The sequence below is a fragment of the Chanodichthys erythropterus genome, chromosome 16 (assembly GCF_024489055.1).
Source record: "Chanodichthys erythropterus isolate Z2021 chromosome 16, ASM2448905v1, whole genome shotgun sequence".
Lineage (NCBI taxonomy): Eukaryota > Metazoa > Chordata > Actinopteri > Cypriniformes > Xenocyprididae > Chanodichthys > Chanodichthys erythropterus.
Window position 1 is genome coordinate 8,650,901 of NC_090236.1, and position 20,455 is coordinate 8,671,355.

At 35.9% G+C, this 20,455-nt stretch overlaps 1 protein-coding gene across 1 annotated transcript; it reads left to right on the forward strand.

The window, feature by feature from the left end:
* The first annotated feature begins 10,207 nt into the window (after positions 1 to 10,207).
* Positions 10,208 to 20,046, forward strand: LOC137003603 (CD48 antigen-like). The gene is made up of 6 exons (XM_067363812.1): positions 10,208 to 10,299; positions 14,748 to 15,056; positions 15,323 to 15,589; positions 16,048 to 16,167; positions 16,947 to 16,987; positions 18,607 to 20,046. The coding sequence occupies exons 1-6, from the start codon at positions 10,245 to 10,247 to the stop codon at positions 18,691 to 18,693; spliced, it is 879 nt and encodes a 292-aa protein (XP_067219913.1). The 5' UTR covers positions 10,208 to 10,244; the 3' UTR covers positions 18,694 to 20,046.
* The last annotated feature ends 409 nt before the right edge of the window (positions 20,047 to 20,455 follow it).

Here is a 20,455-nt window from a genome sequence, read left to right on the forward strand (position 1 = left end):
TACTGCCCTCCACAGGTCAAAGTTTTGAACTAATTTTTATATGCAATATGCTAGTATAGAGGGTATGCATCGACGTCACTTTCCCGCCGAAAGCGCGCTCCCTCAGCTGGACTGAGTGGCAAAAAAAGCTGCTGCGTGACTGGATTTAATAGAGGAAACTGCGAAAACGCGAGTAAAACTGACGAATTACACTAAAGGTTGGAATTTAATGTGTTCCTTACAAATTGTCAAATAAACCTAATCCATGGATATTGACATGCAGCCAGGAGTCGTGTTTCCTGACATTTATATGTGCCTGATTTCGAAATACATAAAGCAAATCTGCCTGTGAATATTTTATATAACTACAATATAAATAGGTTTAAATCCGCGTAATCACTTATATCAATGTTATATCGTCATATTGTCCAGCCTTAAAACATATATAGTTTTATAGTATAGTTTTTGTCAGTGTTGTTTATTTAAAAACACCCAATTATGCAGAATATAAGATGGAAAATATCTAATTGATGAGTTGTCAACATAATATATAACAATACAATATATACGGTATGATTTTACCTCAAAATCCAACAATTTGACACAAAATGATTAAATCCATGTTTATCTGCTGGAGTCAGGTTGTTTCTGTGAATTACAGTGATCCATTTGCTTCTTTTTTCTGTAGCTTTCGGCGGTCTTTAAATATATACCTCAGGGTTTGTGTCAAAGCTATTTGTACAGTCAATCACAAAGCTCTTTCCCGTTTTGAATGTGTTTTGTGTGTTTTTCGCGACATTTACGCTGAAAACCAATGCTGCTGCTCAGTCTTTTGCCACTCAGTGGACGTGACCGCAGTCATAGCGGTCGACGGTGACGTCACGTGCTCTATATAACAATTAGTTCAAACTTTGACCTGTGGAGTGCAGTAATTTAGCCCAAACCCAAAGTTCAATATTTGCCCCCTAAATTGATTTTCGAGTGCATTTTCTTTACCTTTATGAATAACTTTATAAAATAGATAATGTTTTAAATAAAAAATGTTCAATAGTGAAATATGCAATGATGGTAAAACTAAGTAAAACTTTTAAATATTAAACTAAAACCGCCAGTAGGTGGCAGCAGGTCACTGTTTTTATGAGTGAGTCATCGAGTCATTCATTCAGTAATGAAGCAAGTGGCTGTGAATGAATCATTGAATCATTGACTCTCGCGATTCGTTCAGAATTGTTTGCGAAACACAGACGTGTGTTGTAGTTCTGCTGTGGTTTTCGTCAGAAATATTATTTAATTTCAAAATAGAGTAAATACTGACAGTACTGTGTTTAAAATGTACATTTTATTTTTTGACCTGTTTAATAATGTCACGTTTGCAGTCGAGGATATTTGGGAACAACTGCATTCTTGCTCGTTATCATCATTAAATGCAAGAACTCTCACAAGGTATGTTTTTGTATCGGAGAAAGTACGAGTCTTAAATCGAAATTAATCCATTATCTGTGTCTATTTGTTCTACATGCGAGTAAGTGCTAAATCCCCACTTTTAAAAAGGTGCATTGTCGAGAACGACAGTAATTTAGTGTGATTTAAGACAGCAGACTACACGCAATCTATCATATGTGTGGATACAGTCATTTTTGGCTGCAAATGATGAAGTAATTTGATTAAATGTACTGGTTTTACGATAGTTAGAAATGACTGAACATTTGGCAGTTAGAAATACATGCTCGATTTTAATATTATTTTAAGTTAAAATTAAATGAACTACTCAGCATTTGTTCGCGTACCCCCTTTTGTCACCTCACGTAGCTACCCCAGTTTGGAAACCACTGCTCCATGGCAATGAGGTCAACCCCGCCCTTTCTCTTAGCTTAAGACTTAAGTCAAAGCAAAGAGCTTAGAACCCAAGAAGCGACACTTTGATACTTTTTGGTTAACAGCCACTAGATGTTATATTATGTTTGTAGCGTGATCCATTAAAACGTACAATATAGCCTATTTCAATTCAGACCTAGAAATTATTATTATCCACTGGGTCTAAAATATATTGTTCGCTGCAGACATGATGATCTTAAATTTATTAATTATTAATTTACTATTAATAAATGTGTAAAGTTGCATAAAATGGAACTACTCAATAAAGTAAGCTAACGACGTTACCTCAGATGGATGAATGGTTGGATTCCACAACTGGTAAAAAATAAAACATATATAAGACAATGCAACATTTACTGTGGGAGTAATACAATTTAAAAAACTGTTCTATTGCGCTTCTGATTTGGCAGTGAAATTCGCTGATTTTGGGTGCGTAAGATGTGAAGGATTCTATGGTCCAGTTAGTATTTTCAGCCCATAATGGCGGCCCCGCTACCGGAGCGCCATCTAGTGGCTGTTACCCAAAAAGTAACAAAAGCTGTGTCTCATTTCAAAGGCTGCATCCTCCAGAGGTCGCATTCAAAGGTTTCATACGTCATTGAGGCTGTATCGTTTCAGAAAAGTAAGTAGGACTCTCCGAACACGACCTTGGAATGCGTCCTTCTTTCACAGGAATTCGGAGCATACATGAGGTGTATCCTTCACTGCTGCAGATAGCCCACAATTCTTTGCATCGCTGTTAACAACCATCATTTATTTGAAAAAAAATAAACACTAAATGGCGGCGCCGGCAAATGTACATACAAGCGAAGATGTGTTTAAATGTAAGTAGTTTCATGCTTGTTTTTGTTTTAAACTTTGTTCTTCCTAATATCCTGTTCTTTTGCCTCTGTAACGGATATATGTTGTACATAAGCCAGCTCCTCAAGCATTAACCAAAATAAAACAAATACATTTTATTTTCAAATTACATACAAATTTGCTAATAATTTTCATTCATTCGCTGAGAGCGCAAGGAGGCTGCCGTGAACGCGTTGGCATAGCAACGATATACTTCCTGTTTCCTTTCCTGCCTGTGTGTCCTACGAAGGATGTCTCGTTTAATTCTGGCTAAGGACACTCCATACACCGCATCCTTCACAGGATTCGTCCTCTTGAGGTGCAGCCTTTGAAATTAAATGAAATGAGACACAGCTGAAGTGTCGCCTCTTGGGTTCTAAGCTCTTTGCTTCCAGTGGATTTGCTTGTACACAACACACATTGTGTTCAGGAAATAGATCAGTTTGGGAAAAGATGCCATGCTGTTGAATTCACCAATAACTTTGCAACGCAAAGAATTAAACGAATTAAAATTATTTTGCTAACTTTATTGCTCATACAATTCTAGAGCTTAAACTTAATGAAGAATAAGAAAATCAATACAAACACAACCCACCTACTTATAACTTCAGTGGCTAGATCATGTAAATTAGTGCATTTTGACTGATAACCACTAGGTGGCGACATTGTATCTTATTTATGCAATATGTTTCTCGTCCATTTAAACCTGGGGTCTCCTAGAGGGCCACTGTCCTGTAGCTCCAACTTGCCTCGACACACCTGCCTGGAAATTTGCCTAATTAGACCTTGATTAGCTGGTTCAGGTGTGTTTAAATGGGGTTGGATCGAGTTTGGAGACCCCTGATTTAAACAAATATTTATTACTTTATATCTTAACATATGTAACATGGCCTGAATGTTTCCATCAGAAGAGATGATGATGTTCCTGTCTGAGTCCTGAGTACTCAATCTGAGTCCTGTCTGATGAATATGATTGTAGATCTGTAAAAATATGTGTGTGAGGTGAAGGCAACTCTAACTAAAAGGTTTTTGACTTCCTGATTTGTGGATTTTCTTTATATCATTATGGGAAATGTAGTTTTTCTTCAACAATTCTGCTGTCAAACGGGTATATTATTGCTTATTTTAGTATGAAGAATTGCTGTGGTTGGCCACCAGATGGAGACATTACAGTAAATCTTGCACCTTGCACATGTTGCCCATTTGGGACCCACTTGGCAAGTGCAATCCTGCATGAAATCCATATAGACAGTTGCCATGGGACCATTATGTTGGCTGTGTTGGCTGGGTCTTTCCACCTGGTATTAAGCATTTTCTGTGATTCAGTTTACAAGTGCTAAATACAGGTAGAAACGGGGTCAAAACAAACAAAATTTTGAAAATTAAATGGGATCAGCTGCTTTGGAAGCATCAGCTAAAACATCAATAATGTATCTGACCAAATGTAAAAACACTGTATTCTGACCACATGAGATGATCTACCCTCAGTAGGCTACACATGTCAGTCTTGTATGCTGAAATGATTTGAACTTTTAAGCCACACATCCAAAAAATTGGGCAGCTGGAATGTCAGCCAACGACTTTGTAGGCAGCGATTACGCATGAAGGTACCTCACGATTTCAGACAGACCTCTGAGGTGACGCAGCGGTGTAATGATCTACAGCAAAAAAAGAGAGAGCTTTGGTGATAACTAAGTGAATATTTAATTACTACAATAGAAATTAATTGATATAGATGACATAAAAAGTGGAAAACGTTTGTCAAAAATGTACATTGTCCACCAACTGCAACTTTCAGACGCCATCTTTATTTTTTAGCTCAGCTGTCACAGACCGGAAAGCACAGGATTGTGGGATATCAGTTTCCGCCAGTAAATAATAATAAAAAAAAAAAACAGTAATTGTGACTTTTTATCTCAGAATTCTGACTTTTTTTCTCACAATTGTGTTATAAAGTCACAATTCTTACTTTTTTTTCTCACAATTGCGAGTTTATATCTAAGAATTGTGATTTTATATCACACAGTTGCGGGTTTATATCTCGCAATTCTGACTTTACATCACGCAATTGGGCTTCCATAGATAAAAGCTTTTGCAAAATGCATACATGTAATTATACTGTTTAAAATACAAGACAAAATGTTGTGGGACTTTGTGGTTGTGAAATGTTAGTAGGAAGTGAGGGCAACTGACTCACATCCACTAACCACCAAAATAGCTGACTGAAGTCATTGCACACAAAAAGAAGCCCAGAAAAGAGAAGTTAGTTCTGGAGGATCAAGCATCATTTGTTTGCATATGCTGTTGGTTTGGCATTTTATTTTATGTGGTTTAATCTTTACTGTAGGTCAGGGGATTTCCAACCTTGTCCTGGAGGATCCCCAGCCCTGCACATTTTAGTCTCCCTTATTTGACACACCCACTTCAGGTCTTGCATTCTCTACTACTGAGCTGATAAGTTGAATCAGGTGTGTTAGATAAGGGAGACATACAAAACGTGCAGTGACGAAGGTCCTCCAGGACAGGTTTGAAAACCTCTGTAGGTAATATGACCATTAAACATCATGTGTGTGGTTCCTGTAGTTGTTGTGATCTAAATAAGGATATTACCATTTCTCATCCTTCATTCATTCTGATTAACTTTTGTTTCATGAGTGTAATATACACTAACACACTCTGAGTAGCCTAGGTGTGTCTTGTGTTTCTTTCTGAGTAAGTGTTTCTTGTTTGAGCCCCGGCTGACTGAGAACTGGAAAGTTTTCTTCTTTGTTTAATGCTCATGTTTCTTCCACAGAGTGAGCTGAGCTGTGATTAGTTCTTTCACGTGACATGTCACACCATTTCCAGGCAACTTAGCAGAATGTTCTCTTTTTAGCCTGTTGTAGGCTAACTTCTATGTGCATCTTGAAAGTGGCTAAAACTGCTAAATGTTGCTATGACATCATACTGGTGAGTCCACTGAACTATATTAATATAAATATAGATCAGTGGGTAAGTCACGGAATAAGGTTTGTCCAAGACATCGCTAAATTGGCAGCACTGGATGCAAGTATCAGAATGTGCTGCTAAATGTGTGAAATGTATTTTGCTGAATTCATAAGTGGTTTATTACAACGCCATAGCTGTGAGAAAGGAAGGAAGTTGAGCAAGTTGTTATAAGCAAGTTTTGGGTAACGCTTTAGATTACAGCCCGGAAAGTACTGCATAATTACAACAAATTTACAGCGTAACTTTCGGTAATTATAGTGTACCTATAGCCTAAAGTAAGAACGTGTAAGTATAGGGGAACAGTATGTAAAGTCTTGGTAATAAAGAGGTAACAACCAGGAAAATAACAAATTATTTATACTGTAGGCTAAGTATTTTAGAACTAAGGGGTACTTATACTATTATGATAGACAACAATCTTATGCTTAAGAGCAATTTAGCAAGAAAGTGCACTGATTAAGTTGTTTCAAGGCAAGTAGAAAGAACTATTGCAATCTTTTTTATTACATGGGGAAATATACTTTTGTTTCATGTAGTTACAGGGTATGACACTGTGGGCCTTAAATTAAAGTGGTGCTTGTTACACTCTTGTTTCATGTAGTTACAGGGTAATAAATAAATAAATAAAGCGCAAACAATCTGATATCACTGACTTTGAAACCTTTGTTTGAAAAACAACTTTATTAAAAACAGGTCTACAACACTTATTATTCATTTATTCATTTTTTAAAATTAACTTTTCATTTAAAATTCTAAAGTCCTGATAGAAAGTAACACGTTTTGTCCGTTTTTTGGTTGTTGTTGTTGTTGTTGTTTCTCGCTTGGCTTCCTCCTCCTCTTGTTGTTTCTCCTCATCAGTTGTTTCTGATGAATCTTAAGAAGGAATCCCTTTGCTATTCTGTAAGAAAATACAGTATGCCCAGAATTTTTCTCATGTTTCAGCCTATTCATTTTTTCGCTTCCGACCAACTGTCACCAGCGCCTGCATGAGAGTCGACAGCATCCGACATCCGCGTGACACTTCGCGTGAGTTTCTCGGCACGCTTAGCCTACATCACGCTTCAATTACGTCAAGCATGAACTCTCAACCCTAAAATTTTAAAATATTTGGGCTAACACTTTAAAATACTGATCCTTCATTAATGAATAACTACACAGGAACAAATGAGTAATGCGTTATTAACACTCTAGTAACTACTATTAACTAACAATAAACTCTGATGAATGAATTAGTAAGTTATAGTGCTCAGTTGTAGGTGGTAGTTCACTATTAACTAATCAGTAACTACTGTTTTTTTCATTCCTCCCAGAGAACTACTAAGAACTACTATATACATGTTCGTAATTAATGTGAATAATGCATAATGTATAATTAATTCTAGAGTAAAGACTGAAGTATTACCAAATACTTAAGACAGAATTAGTAATTATTTGGATCAGTATTCTAAAGTGAAAAGCATGATAACTCTCTAGCAACTACTGAAGTCATTGTAAACTTTTGAGGTTTTTGTAAAGTATTGGATAGTAATAACTCAAGAGTTATATAACTCTAAAGTAACTACTTCTTATTTGGATCAGTATTCTAAAGTGAAGATCATAGTAACGCACTAGTAATTACTCAAGTGTTACTACATCCTTCTAAAGGAACTACTAATTATTTGGGTCAGTATTCTAAAGTGAAGATCATGGTAACCCACTAGTAATTACTTAAGTGTTACCAAATATATCATAAGGAATTACTGTACAAAAACATACAAAAACATCAAAAGTTTACAATGACTACAGTATAGTTACTAGAGAGTTATCATGTTTTTCACTTTAGAATACTGATCCAAATAATTAGTAATTCCTTCTTAAGTAATACTTCAGTCATTACATAACCTACCAAGGCCTTTACTCTAGAATTAATTATGCATTATGCATCATTCATGTTAATTATGAACCTGTATATAGTAGTTCTTTGGGAGGTATGAAAAAACAGTAGTTACTGATTAGTTAATAGTGAACTACCACCTTCAACTGAGCACTATTACTTACTAATTCATTAATCAGAGTTTATTGTTAGTTAATAGTAGTTACTAGAGTGTTAATAATGCATTATTCATTTGTTCCTGTGTAGTTATTCATTAATGAAGGATCAGTATTCTAAAGTGTTACCATATTTGGTATTTTTCTTACAAATACGTATCGTTTCACTTCAGAAGACATTGATTCATCCATTGGGGTCGTATGGATTACTGTAGTTATTGTTTGTGCTGTTTGATGCTTATACTTTTAGGAACACATGAGCTTGCGTTATAAAACATTCCCAGATTATTTATTTTTATAAAAAACTTTGTTTGTGTTCATCTTAAAGGGTTAGTTCACCCAAAAATGAAAATTCTGTCATTTATTACTTACCCTCATGCCGTTCCACACCCGTAAGACCTTCATTAATCTTCGGAACACAAATTAAGATATTTTAGTTCAAATCCAATGGCTCCATGAGGCCTTCATAGGGAGTAATGTCACTTCATCTCTCAAGATCCATAAAGGTACTAAAACACCTCTAAATCAGTTCATGTGCGTACAGTGGTTTAATATTAATATTATAAAGCGACGAGAATATTTTTGGTGCGCCAAAAAAAACTAAATAACGACTTATATAGTGATGGCCGATTTCAAAACACTGCTTCAGAAAGCATCGGAGCATTATGAATCAGTGTATCGAATCTGCTGTTTGGAGTGCCAAAGTCACGTGATTTCAGCCGTTTGGCGGGTTTGAACCGCGATCCGATTCATGATTCGATACACAGATTCATAATGCTCCGATGCTTCCTGAAGCAGTGTTTTGAAATCGGTCATCACTAAATAAGTCGTTACTTTGTTTTTTTGCCGCACCAAAAATATTCTCGTCAGTTTATAATATTAATATTGAACCACTGTACTCACATGAACCGATTTAAATATGTTTTTAGTACCTTTATGGATCATGACAGAGGAAGTGACATTACTCCCTATGAAGGCCTCACGGAGCTATCAGATTTGAACTAAAATAACTTAATTTGTGTTCCACAGATTAACGAATGTCTTACGGGTGTGGAACGGCATGAGGGTGAGTAATAAATGACAGAATTTTCATTTTTGGGTGAACTAACCCTTTAAGAAGGAAAATCGTATACATCTCAGATGGCATGAGGGTAAAAGATGAGTAAACGGTGAACACATGTGTACTGTATTTTCTCACAGAATAGACATGGGATTCCCTCTTAAGGGCATCTACGCTAATATTAGTCTTTCTGTTTATTCCAAAGTTTACCGTAGTCAACTGGATCCGGGCCATATCCAGTTGAGACCGAGGACTGGCACCTTGACACGACCACAATGCAGCCCTGAAGTATCAGCAGAGATCGAGTCAACTGGATCATCCATTGTGAAGGCCTCATCAACATGACAACCAGCGGCACAGTTCCTCAACGAACCGTCCACACCGGCGTGATGAATACGATCCTCAACTGGATGGAACTGAAATAAATACTTTGATTGTTGCGATCCTGTCAGACTTATGATAGCAACCTGATTCGTAACAAAGCACTGTTCGCCAGAGGAGAACTGGCCCCCTGACTAAGCCTGGTTTCTCCCAAGGTTTTTTTCTCCATTTTCACACCTATTTGCCACCTGTTTGCCACCTGATGTCACCTGTTGGAGTTTGGGTTCCTTGCCGCTGTCGCCTTCGGCTTGCTTAGTTGGGGACACTTGACATTTGACTTGACATTTGATATTCAACAGTATTCTTGACATTTATTCAACAGTGCTTTGATCTGCCTGCACTGACACTATTCTTTAAGAGCTGCTGTGCAGCCAAAATTATATACCATTTATCAATGTAAAGCTGCTTTGACACAATCTGCATTGTAAAAAGCGCTATATAAATAAAGGTGACTTGACTTGACTTAAGATTCATCAGTGGAAAAAAAGAAAAAAAAGAAGAGGGACAAGAGGAGGAGGAAGCCAAGCAAGAGAAACGAATAAGAAGTTACTTTAAATCTGTTTTGAAATAAGTTGTTTTTCAAATAAAGGTTTCCGAGTGATAACAGATTGTTTGCATTTGATAATCTGATAATCAGATCAATGAAAAACCATAGAAACCGAACAGAACTAAAACCTGCATTGGAATTAAAATTCAATTTATATTGTCAATCACACACCCCAAATACGTAAGATTGCACCAATTCAACATTCTGCTCTTTAATACTTGTTAAATCAGTTTGATTATCTAAAAATCAATAACCATATCCTACGTTTTAAAGACACATTTATTTGCAGAAATACAGTCACACCACTGCACAAAGTCATCTACCACCTACATTTTACAATGCGTGGTATAAAAATAATTTTACAGTTAATATTAGTTAAATGTGATTTATTGATTTATTTGGTGCCCATGTAATATATTATTATTTAGTATTTTTGCTTTGTGGTTTTATTTAATTTAACTCCCCATCCCCCACAGGAACTGGTTTCTTCCGGTACTTCCTCTCAGAAAGTTGAAGTTAGTTCTGTTTTCTTTTTACTTTGTGACAATGGCAGTACATCACCTACTCAAATTATATTTTTTTCTTCTGAATTTCAAAACAGGTAAGAAACATGTTCATTATTTAACTATCGATTGATTATTAATGATTATTGTGACAGTAATGACTGCACATGGCATGGCTCAGGTCACGGTATTTATTAGCATATTCTCTACACCTCTTTATTTAAATATTTAATTAATTATACAATTACAATGTCCACTTATTTAGTTTAATCTATGTTTTTGATTATTCATTTGTAAGATATATACATATATATTCTGAAAGAAACTTACTACAGCACTCTAGTTCTTATTTTTAGATCATGTTGAATGTTTAGTACTAAAAGAGCTGTGTAAAACAGCTTTTGCCATGCTATTGAAATACAGATAAACTCCACCATCCTGCAAAAAGAGTTAATATCTGTTTTAGTATTTTGCTAGGGTAATGTAGGGTAATGGGAGGGGTCACTACACTTTGTAAGTTAGTAAAAACTAAACGTTTTTAATTTTTAGTCATCCTCAGAGGGTTGTATTTCTCAGCCACATACTGTATGTAATTAAGGCTGCTTCATTTTAGTGATGTAACCAGTGATTTCCAAAGTCAAAAAGAAGTTAAACAATTAAAAAGAGATAATGGTTATTTTTCACAATTTTGTAACGGTTATTTTGACTTATGTGGCTGACAAATGCAACCTCCGGAAGATGCAGCCTTTGAAATGAGACACAGTGAGGGTAAAAGTGAGTGAGTATCGATGCTCCCTGGTTCCCCACCTCCCCCCATCACCCCATATTCACTGTGAAAACTGAACAAAGAAAAAGTTAGTGCATTGACTTGTACCTGAACGTTAAAGAGGACTCAAACCTTTACTACTACTACTACTATTATTATTATTATTTTTATTCATATATTTATTCAAATGCACTGAAAAATAAATTAAACTTTCATAATTAGTTTTGTCCTAATTTTTATACATGCAAAAGATAAACCCGAGCTGATTATGTGCTGATCGCTTGAGTGAAGTGCGCACTTTGCTTTGTACAGCTCAAACAGACAGTGGCTGTGTCCAAAATCGCCCCCTATACCCTTAAATAGGGCACTATTTGAGACGACAGCCATTTGTAGTGGTGTTCGAAACCATAGCGGACATTACCGAGTGCACTCATTAAATCTCACAATGCACCACAATAATGTGTACACAAGTGTACAACTGATGTACGCTCAATGGCTAGAATACCCATAGTGCACTGTGAGAGATGCGGCACCCGCCGAATGCATTTCCGCGTCTTGCCAAAAGATGACGCCTGTACAGCCTCCGGTAACACCAGAACAACAGCCCCTCTCACCGAACAAGTTATCCCTCTCTCCAGCATCCCCACTTTTGTGCTTCTCAGAGTAAATGAAGGAACTGGTGTATGCTGGAACCAAACTCTCCCACTCTTTTGCTGCGAGCCCCCAGATATCAACAAAAAAGAGGCGAGCCCCACAACCACCAAAGTCTGTGGGTCCAGCTCGCCTTGGAGAAACTCAACAGCAGTGCAAAATATGAAAAAACAATGCAGAAAAGCTGAGCGCATGTGGCGAAAGACAAAACATTAAAACCACTATAACATCTATAAAGATAGCCTTCATGCTTTCAATGTGGAACTAGGCAAAGCTAGACAGACCTTCTTCTCAAATATTATAAACAGAAACTTAAACAACACCCGCACTCTTTTTGCTACTGTAGAGACTAACAACCCCACAAGTCAGATTCCCAGTGAAATGCTCTCAGACAGCAAATTCTGTGAGTTTGCTTCCTTCTTCTCAGAGAAAATTAATATAAGAAAGGCGATCAGCACATCTGGGGTAAAACAGATCAGATCACAACCTCAGAAAGTAGCTATTGTGTCTGTTTTCGAAGCAATTGATGGTAAAATTTTGGAAGTAACAGTACAGCACCTTAAAACATCAACCTGCGCCCTTGACACACTTCCCACACATCTTTTTTCAAAAGTGTGTTTAACTGTCATTGTGTTTGGAAACAAAGATGAAGTTCTCAAAGTGAACACATATCTTCTAGGATCGAACAACTAAAACTCAAGCCAGGTATCTTGGTGTGATTTTGGAGTCAGACCTGAGTTTCAGTATGTAAAAGCAATAACTAAATCAGCATATTATCACCTCAAAAATATTGCAAATATTGTCTCCAGTCAAGACTTAGAGAAACTTGTTCATGCTTTCACCACCAGCAGGGTGGATTATTGTAATGAACTCCTCACTGGCCTTTCCAAAAAGACCATAAGATAGAAATACCAAGGGTTCACTCAAAGCAAGGAGAGTCTGCTTTTAGCTGTTATGCTAGCCACAGCTAGAACCTTCTTCCAGAAGAGATCAGATGTGCTCCAACAGTAGCCACATTCAAATCCAGACTAAAAACATATCTTTTTAGCTATGCATTTACTGATTGAGCACTGTGCTACTGTATGTCCGAACAGATTGCACTTTATTTTATATTTATCATCCTTTCATTCTTTTAAATTATTTTTCTTGTTTTTATTTTATTTTTGTATTCATAATTTTGTATTTCATGATATATTTTATATCTATCTTTTATGCATCCTCTTTTTTATTTCCGACTGTTTTAATGCATTTTAAATCTTGCTGTCTGGTTGAAAGAGCTGGGATAATTAGAAGTAAGCATTTGTTGTCCCTGATTGGAGCTCTGGATGGAGTTAGTCCAGGAAGATTTGTCTGTAAGGGTACTGTTTAAGTTATTCTGACAGAAACTCTTCCATCCAGATAGTGGTATTCTATGTTTTTATTTGTATTTTTATTTCTTATGCATTCCATTTTCATTCTTAAGTATTTGTTTCCTTTTTATGTAAAGCACTTTGAATTACCATTGTTTATGAAATGTGATATATAAATTGCCTTGCCTTACTGTAGTATATGCGGGTGCATATAAGCTAATAAAGTAACTACGTCTGTGACTATTGATGCTATTACATCAACGTCCCGCTAGAGGGCAGTGTTTTACTAAGTTTAAGGAGGCAATTTGTTACATCCTGCCTCTGTATGTTTGTGTGTGATTAACAGTCACAGTGCTCTCCTGTTATGTTTTATGAATAAAACACATGTAAAGAGAACATGACAGTGTATATTAGTAAGTCTGATTGTATCTGCTGCTATTTTTGTTAAAACCATATATAGGCAAAGTTCCTCGTGTAAATGTTCTTTGGGCTGCTGATTGTTTTTTCCTGGTATTGAGCTGTAACAAAATATTTTGCAAAAAGACAAATAGAAAATTTGTTTGATATATAAATTTTTGACTTTTGCTCAAGAGGGTTAATGGATTACAGCTAAAATTATCCTGTATAATTTTGAATATTTAAGACAATGGATAAAATGATGTCCTTACATCCTGACTATGCATAGAGCCCCCAAATGGTAAACCTACCCCTGATCAGGCCAATTTTGGGCCCAATTCTCCCCTTATGACAATCCTAGGTAAAGTCCTGATTATCTACAGATTTTCCTGTGGTGTAAGGAGTGTTAAGAATGATTGAATCTGCTCAGAAGAATGTTAGGTCTGTAAAAACGGACTCTGGTTGTTTGTGAATGGAATCTGATTTAACAGTTTTATTCCTATAGCATGCCATGATGTGACTTAGACAGCACACCACACACACTATAGGAACAAAACTGTTAAATTAATGACTTTTTTATCATCATGTTTGTGGTCTCTCTCATTTTGAAAATCTGATGCAATTTACTCGTACAGAGAGAGTTAGTTTAACAAAACAAAACATTGCTGAAATCGCACAGTGTATGCCCGGGATAAATCTAGCCCCTTGGTTGATTGTCACGATTATGGACTCTTATTTTGATGTTCCATTTGTTTCCTTTAGTTTCCCTGCTCTGTTTAGTTTTGATTGCCTTGGTTTATAAACATGTCCCTGTTTGTTTCTATGGTTACTTATAATTTTCAGCTGTCTTATTTAGTTCACTGTTATCTCCTGCATATTTACTCCGTTATGTTCAGTCTTTTGAGGGTTCTCATTTATGTTTACGTTGATGATTGTGTTCTCCTGAGTGTGTGTAATTAAAGATTGTTTATTGCATTATGGTGGAAAAGAGAGTGCAAAAAACAAAAGCAAACACACACACACACACACACACACACACACACATACACATACACACACACACACACACACACACACACACACACACACACACACACACACACGTGTGTAAATGTAACGAAATGTAACAAAATAAGCATGTATTATTTATTTTTCATAAACATAACACCATAATAAACATTCCTCCCTACTGTTTTAGGTTTATCAGTGACTAATAGCTCCAAATATGTGCATTGTAGAAGTTTTTGATATTCTTCTCTCTTTAAGAAACGTTTTGTATGCAGTATTTTTAAATGTCAAACATCATGCCCATTTTGGAAAAATGTGTACAATGAGTCTAGTGAATTCACTGCACTCTGAAAACAAGATTTTTCTCTCTCCTCAGGGTTCAGTGCTGAGATCTCTGTGTTTGTGCAGCCAGGAGATTCTGTTCAACTGGATATACAGAAACACAAACTAACAGAGTTTTATACTTTATCCTGGAAAAATGATAAATCACAGAATATAGTTGTGTATATACATGGAACTAAAGCAGTAAATCCTCACTCTTCCTACAAGGACAGAGTGGATTTCAATAATGAAAACTTCTCTCTCACACTGAAGAACATGCAGAAGACAGACAGTGGACTCTATACAGCAAAGACAAGTGGAGAATCAGAGGAAATTATTGTTACATACAGAGTATCTGTTATAGGTGAGTGTGATTTTTGCTTGGCATGTTCAGATCATATAAGATTCATTACTGTTCAGACTTTTATTCTGATCAATGTTATAGTACAAGAAGTGAAAGGAAATGGAAAAATGTTAAAAGGAAATATAAAAAATATGTTATTTATCTGCCACTCCATTACCTGTGAAATTTCAGTCATGTACAGTACATTTTGTAAACAGCTATTAGTATTATAACTTAAAATAGAGTGAGAATGTATGATATTGTTAAAAAACAAATGTGTATTTCAGATGCTGTGGAGGCTCCTGTCCTGACTGTAAACTCAAACTGGTCCAGCAGTGACTCCTGTACTGTGAACTTCACATGCAGTGCTCAGAACCTCATGATAAACTCCAGCTATCAGAACAACAGATGCTCTCCAGAGGAAGTGACATCACATGAGATCTACACTCTCATCCTGTACTGCAGTGAGGAATCCATCATCTGTAACCATAGCAACCCAGTTAGCAGCAAAAAAGACAGAATAGAGATTAAACCGCTCTGTGTCAATATTAAAGGTATCTGGCCAACACACACACACACACACACACACACACACACACATTGGAATTCCATGTTTTATGGGGACATTCCATAGACGTAATGGTTTTTATACTGTACAAACTGTATATTCTATCCCCCTACACTAACTCTACCCCTAAACCTACCCATCAAAGAAAACTTTCTGCTATTTTCAATTTTCAAAAAAAGATCATTCTGTATGATTTATAAGCTTGTTTCCTCATGGGGACCAAACAAATTATCCCCACAAGGTCAAAATTTACTGGTATACTTGTGGGGACATTTGGTCCCCATAATGTAAGGAATACTAGGACCATATACACACATTTATAATCATCTGTTAAATCAAATATATTGTTTTTATTTACTAAATCTAGTCTAACTACTGAACTGTAGAGTGACCTCAGAATACCTGAATTGACAAATTCTTAATGATCTGTGTCTCATTTTACAGACAATAACCCACATAACAACCAGACAAACCAGAACCAGACTCTTCCAATTTGGCCATTTATTTTGCTGGGAGTGTGTCTTCTGGCAGCTGCAATATTTCTCTACTGCAAGTGTAAAAAAGGTAAGTCTATGTTGCCTCACCCATACAAAAACTGATCTCTGTTCATCAGTTTGATTAAATACTTTTGTTCTAAAATAAATAATTGAAAAGTAAGTTGAAAACAGGCTTATGCTATTTTTTTTTTTCTTTTGGTCAAGTTTAATCATGTACAGTAGAATACTGTTTTCTCCCACTTTTTGAGATCTTCTTGTCTCAATGTCCTCTGTTCACGTCATTTAAATATCCTAACAACTATTCAAACGACGTTTCATCTTAAAACTACATTCTAATTTTACTAAATTTATGAGCTTATTTTTTATCCCATATTCATCTAAACAATGCAAACTATTCAGGTTTGAATGTCACAATGATTTGCACATATAGGATGAGGACAGAAACATATTTGTTTTTTGCTGGTGCCAAAAAAAAGAAGGAATAGCAAACAATAATTTATAATTCAGTAGTTAATATTATTATATTCAATATTCTAAAAAAATATGAATATTATAAGAATAGTCAGAGTAAGATATTCAAAACAAGATCTAATTCAATACAACGGGTTACTTCTAGACTAATGCAATCATTATCTTTATTAATAACTGAAATGGTTTACACTATACCTGTTGTTTACACTAAGTACATGAGGAAACTGTTTTCTATCCAGTCAGATGTAGAAGGTTAAAAAATTAGACACCAAATAGAGCAGTTTGGCACAGACAAATTGGCTTTTTATAATTTTTTTTTTTTTTTTTTGATACATGTTATTTTTGAAATATTACTGAACATTCTAAACCTTGTAGGTGTCCAAGAGGCTGATAATACAGTCTATGCTCAAGTTGAGGTAAGCTCTAAATTAATATTCATCAATATGCTCCCACACATCATGGAAAAGTTGTCATGATGGTCTTTTTATTCATTTTACGTTTTTATTCATGTTTATCAACATGATTAGTTGGTTTCATGTTTTCTTGTTATATTTGATGTTAAAACTGTCTAGCAAATGTATCACCACCATTGAGTATTTCATCAAAACAAGAGGCATAACCACATTATTTGACTTACCTAAATGCAATGTATCACTTTGCAGAGCAGAAAGTGTTTAGACACATTTCAGTTATAAATAAGAAATAACTAAACCTATTCAAGAAAATACTGAATATTCCCAACCCTGAATTAATCCTTCTTCAACTAAAAACAGTAATCTGAATTATTTATAATTTTCTGGCACCAGCAAAGACGATCAATTTGTTTCTTTTGCTAATAAAACAAGAGTCATATAATACACGTCATTCAGGTTTACAATAAAAATACTTTTTTTTAAGGTTTCCTTGTTACAGTTTGTTTCCTTGGTTTGGTTTAGAGTTATTTGCATGTAGTTATGCATAATTTATAGTCAATACTACAGTAACTACATGTAACGTGTAACATGCGACACTGTAAAATAAAGTGTTACCAATAAACAATATAGTAAAGTTGTAAAATGTAGAGTTTCAAATAATTAAAAACAAAGTAGTCAATAAAACTGAATTCAGTAAAGTCACTTTTGATAAATAGAGCATATGTTCAATGATCCCTAAGTAATATCTGTCAGGGTTCTGTCCTGGCAGCCCTGTTTGTGTTTCTTTGTTTGCTTTGTTCATGAGCACATGGCTCTGTCTTTGGCTGCACCCGAAATCGCACACTCTTATGAGTAGGTACTTATTTTGAATAAGTACTTACTTTCTGACTGCTAAAAGGTATGCATGAATGTGTGTAGTATGAACTACATTCACCATGTTGTCATTATCATGTGACCTACCAGCGTAAGTTACATCGCTTCACAGCCACTAACAAATTCTCTCCCGGGGCTTCATGGGATAATAAAGTCTACATTGTATGCACATTTCAGAACCTTGACGGAAGTATTAAGTCATCCGTGTACTTTTTGCTACTCTTTTATAAGTACTGTGAATTCAGACATACCCTTGTCACATACTGTTTTTCACCTACTATATAGTTGAAAAGTATGCGATTTTAGACACAGCCGATTGACATTTTTCTTCCCTTGTCCTGCTTCTTTGTTTCCTCTTGCCATGTGCCCTTTTTTAGTCCTTTGCTGAATTTGGAACAGCATACTAGCATACTAAACTGACTATTGCTGTCATAGAAATATATGGTAACAATAGTAAGAGTAGTATGCTAGTATACAGTTCCGAATTCATAATTAGTCTAGTCTGTTTGACTACTGTAATTGTGCTCACCTGTTCCTATAGTGCTTTTCACCCTGTGTATTGTGTTTAATTTCCTCATGTTTGGTGCCATTTTGTTCTGTGCTTTGCACTTATTTAGCCCTTGCTGTAATCTGCCCCATTTTTAAGTTGCCTATCAGCATGGCAAACCAGTGTCCATGTACTCCATATACACATACTATCACTTTTTGATAGAAAGTTTTAAATAAAGTTTTTCGTTTAAAAATTTCAGGCTCAAGAAATCCAGAAAACCAACACTGATGCTAATACATATGATGTTCCAGGACGGGTGAGAATATTCAAAAAATTAACAGGCTAAGATTATGAAAAAGGCTTTTATGAAATGCTTGTTCTATAAACTGTGGGTTAGTGAATGTTTTATTTAATTGTCTTTATTTTAGTAATGTTTTAGCTAAGCATGATTTTTCAGGAGGCATTTAAAAATACCACTTTTTATATGTATTTCTTAAGGTTCAAGACCAGACACATGAGGAAACGAGAGATTATCGACCCAACACAATGTACTGCACAGTAGGACAACACCAAAAACCTGCAGACCCCCCCGAAACAGAACGTACAATTTATGCAATGGTGTGCAAACAACCAAAACCACCCACCATTTCATCTGATGACACATAAAATTAAACCGTGGTTGTTTCTGGAGATGTTTCACAAGGGCTGATTTCAAAATGGCATCCTAATCTTACCACCTCTGACACATAGTAATATGATAGAAATAATAAGAACAGTATGCTATTCTGAAATTCAGCCAAGGCTGTTTGTCCAATTCAGGTATTTTCTCTATGTTGGTTTCAAACATCCAGATCCAAACTGTCTTAATATTTTTGTGTTATTTCTGGTGACTAGATGGTCTTTAACCACTAGATGGAGACATTGTATCTTATTTCTATACCATAGTTCCTGAAGGGCCATAGCCCTGTAAAGTTTACCTTTAATAATTGAGTAGGTACTTATTTTGTGAGCGTTAAAAAGTATTTTCTATATAGTATGAATGTAATCTGAATGTACTACATTTGTCATGTTGTCATTATCACGTGACCCACCAGTGTCAGTTGCATTGCTTCACTTCCGTTCACAAATCCTCTCACTTCAGAATGTCACCAAAGAGCTTAGAACCCAAGAGGCGACACTTTGATACTTTTTGGGTAACAGTCACTAGACTTAATTTACCCCATGAATTTAGTATGGGTAAACATACTAAATTATGTTTTTTTGGAAATGTAAAAATGCCAGAAAGTTTTCTGTGATGGGTAGGGTTAGGTTTAGGGGACAGAATATACAGTTTGTAACAGTATAAAAACCATTACGTCTATAGAGACATCTATGGACTAGTTGCACGTGGCCGCCATTTTGGATTTTTGATCAGTGAGTGTACATATACACTTCCGGTTTCGATTTATGCCGGCGCAGAGTGCCGGGGAAAGCCGAAGATGATCTCTTATAGTGTTTATAGAATCTGTTATATCACTTAAAAACAACTAAGATACATACAGTCACATGAGCCAATGGCATTTAAATGCATGCATGCAGACCGCAGTAAAGATAGTTTGCGGTTTGATATTCATATTTCTTTTGGCTATAAATACGCAGTGCGCTGTCATAGACATGCAAATAATACCGAATATCGTTCTCCATGATTTGTGAATTAAGGTGACGCTGTCCTTTGGGCCGAAATCAGGTTTTTTTTTTGTAGCGACTCTTAATTTTATAATGGCTATATCTCCACAGATATAGCCATTATAACTTTCACAGTTCAGAACTTTCACAGTTCAGTACGGGTCAGCTGACCCATCCCAGGGTCATGTACATCACTATTCTGATCTGTGAAAACTTTCACAGTTGAGTTTTGGTCAGCTGACCCTTCCCTGGGTCACTAACATCGCTATTTTGATCTGTGAAAACTTTCACAGTTCAGTACGGGTCAGCTGACCCATCCCAGGGTCACTAACATCGCTATTCTGATCTGTGAAAACGTTCACAGTTCAGTACGGGTCAGCTGACCCTTCCCTGGGTCACTAGCATTACTTTTCTGATCTGTGAAAACGTTCACAGTTCAGTAC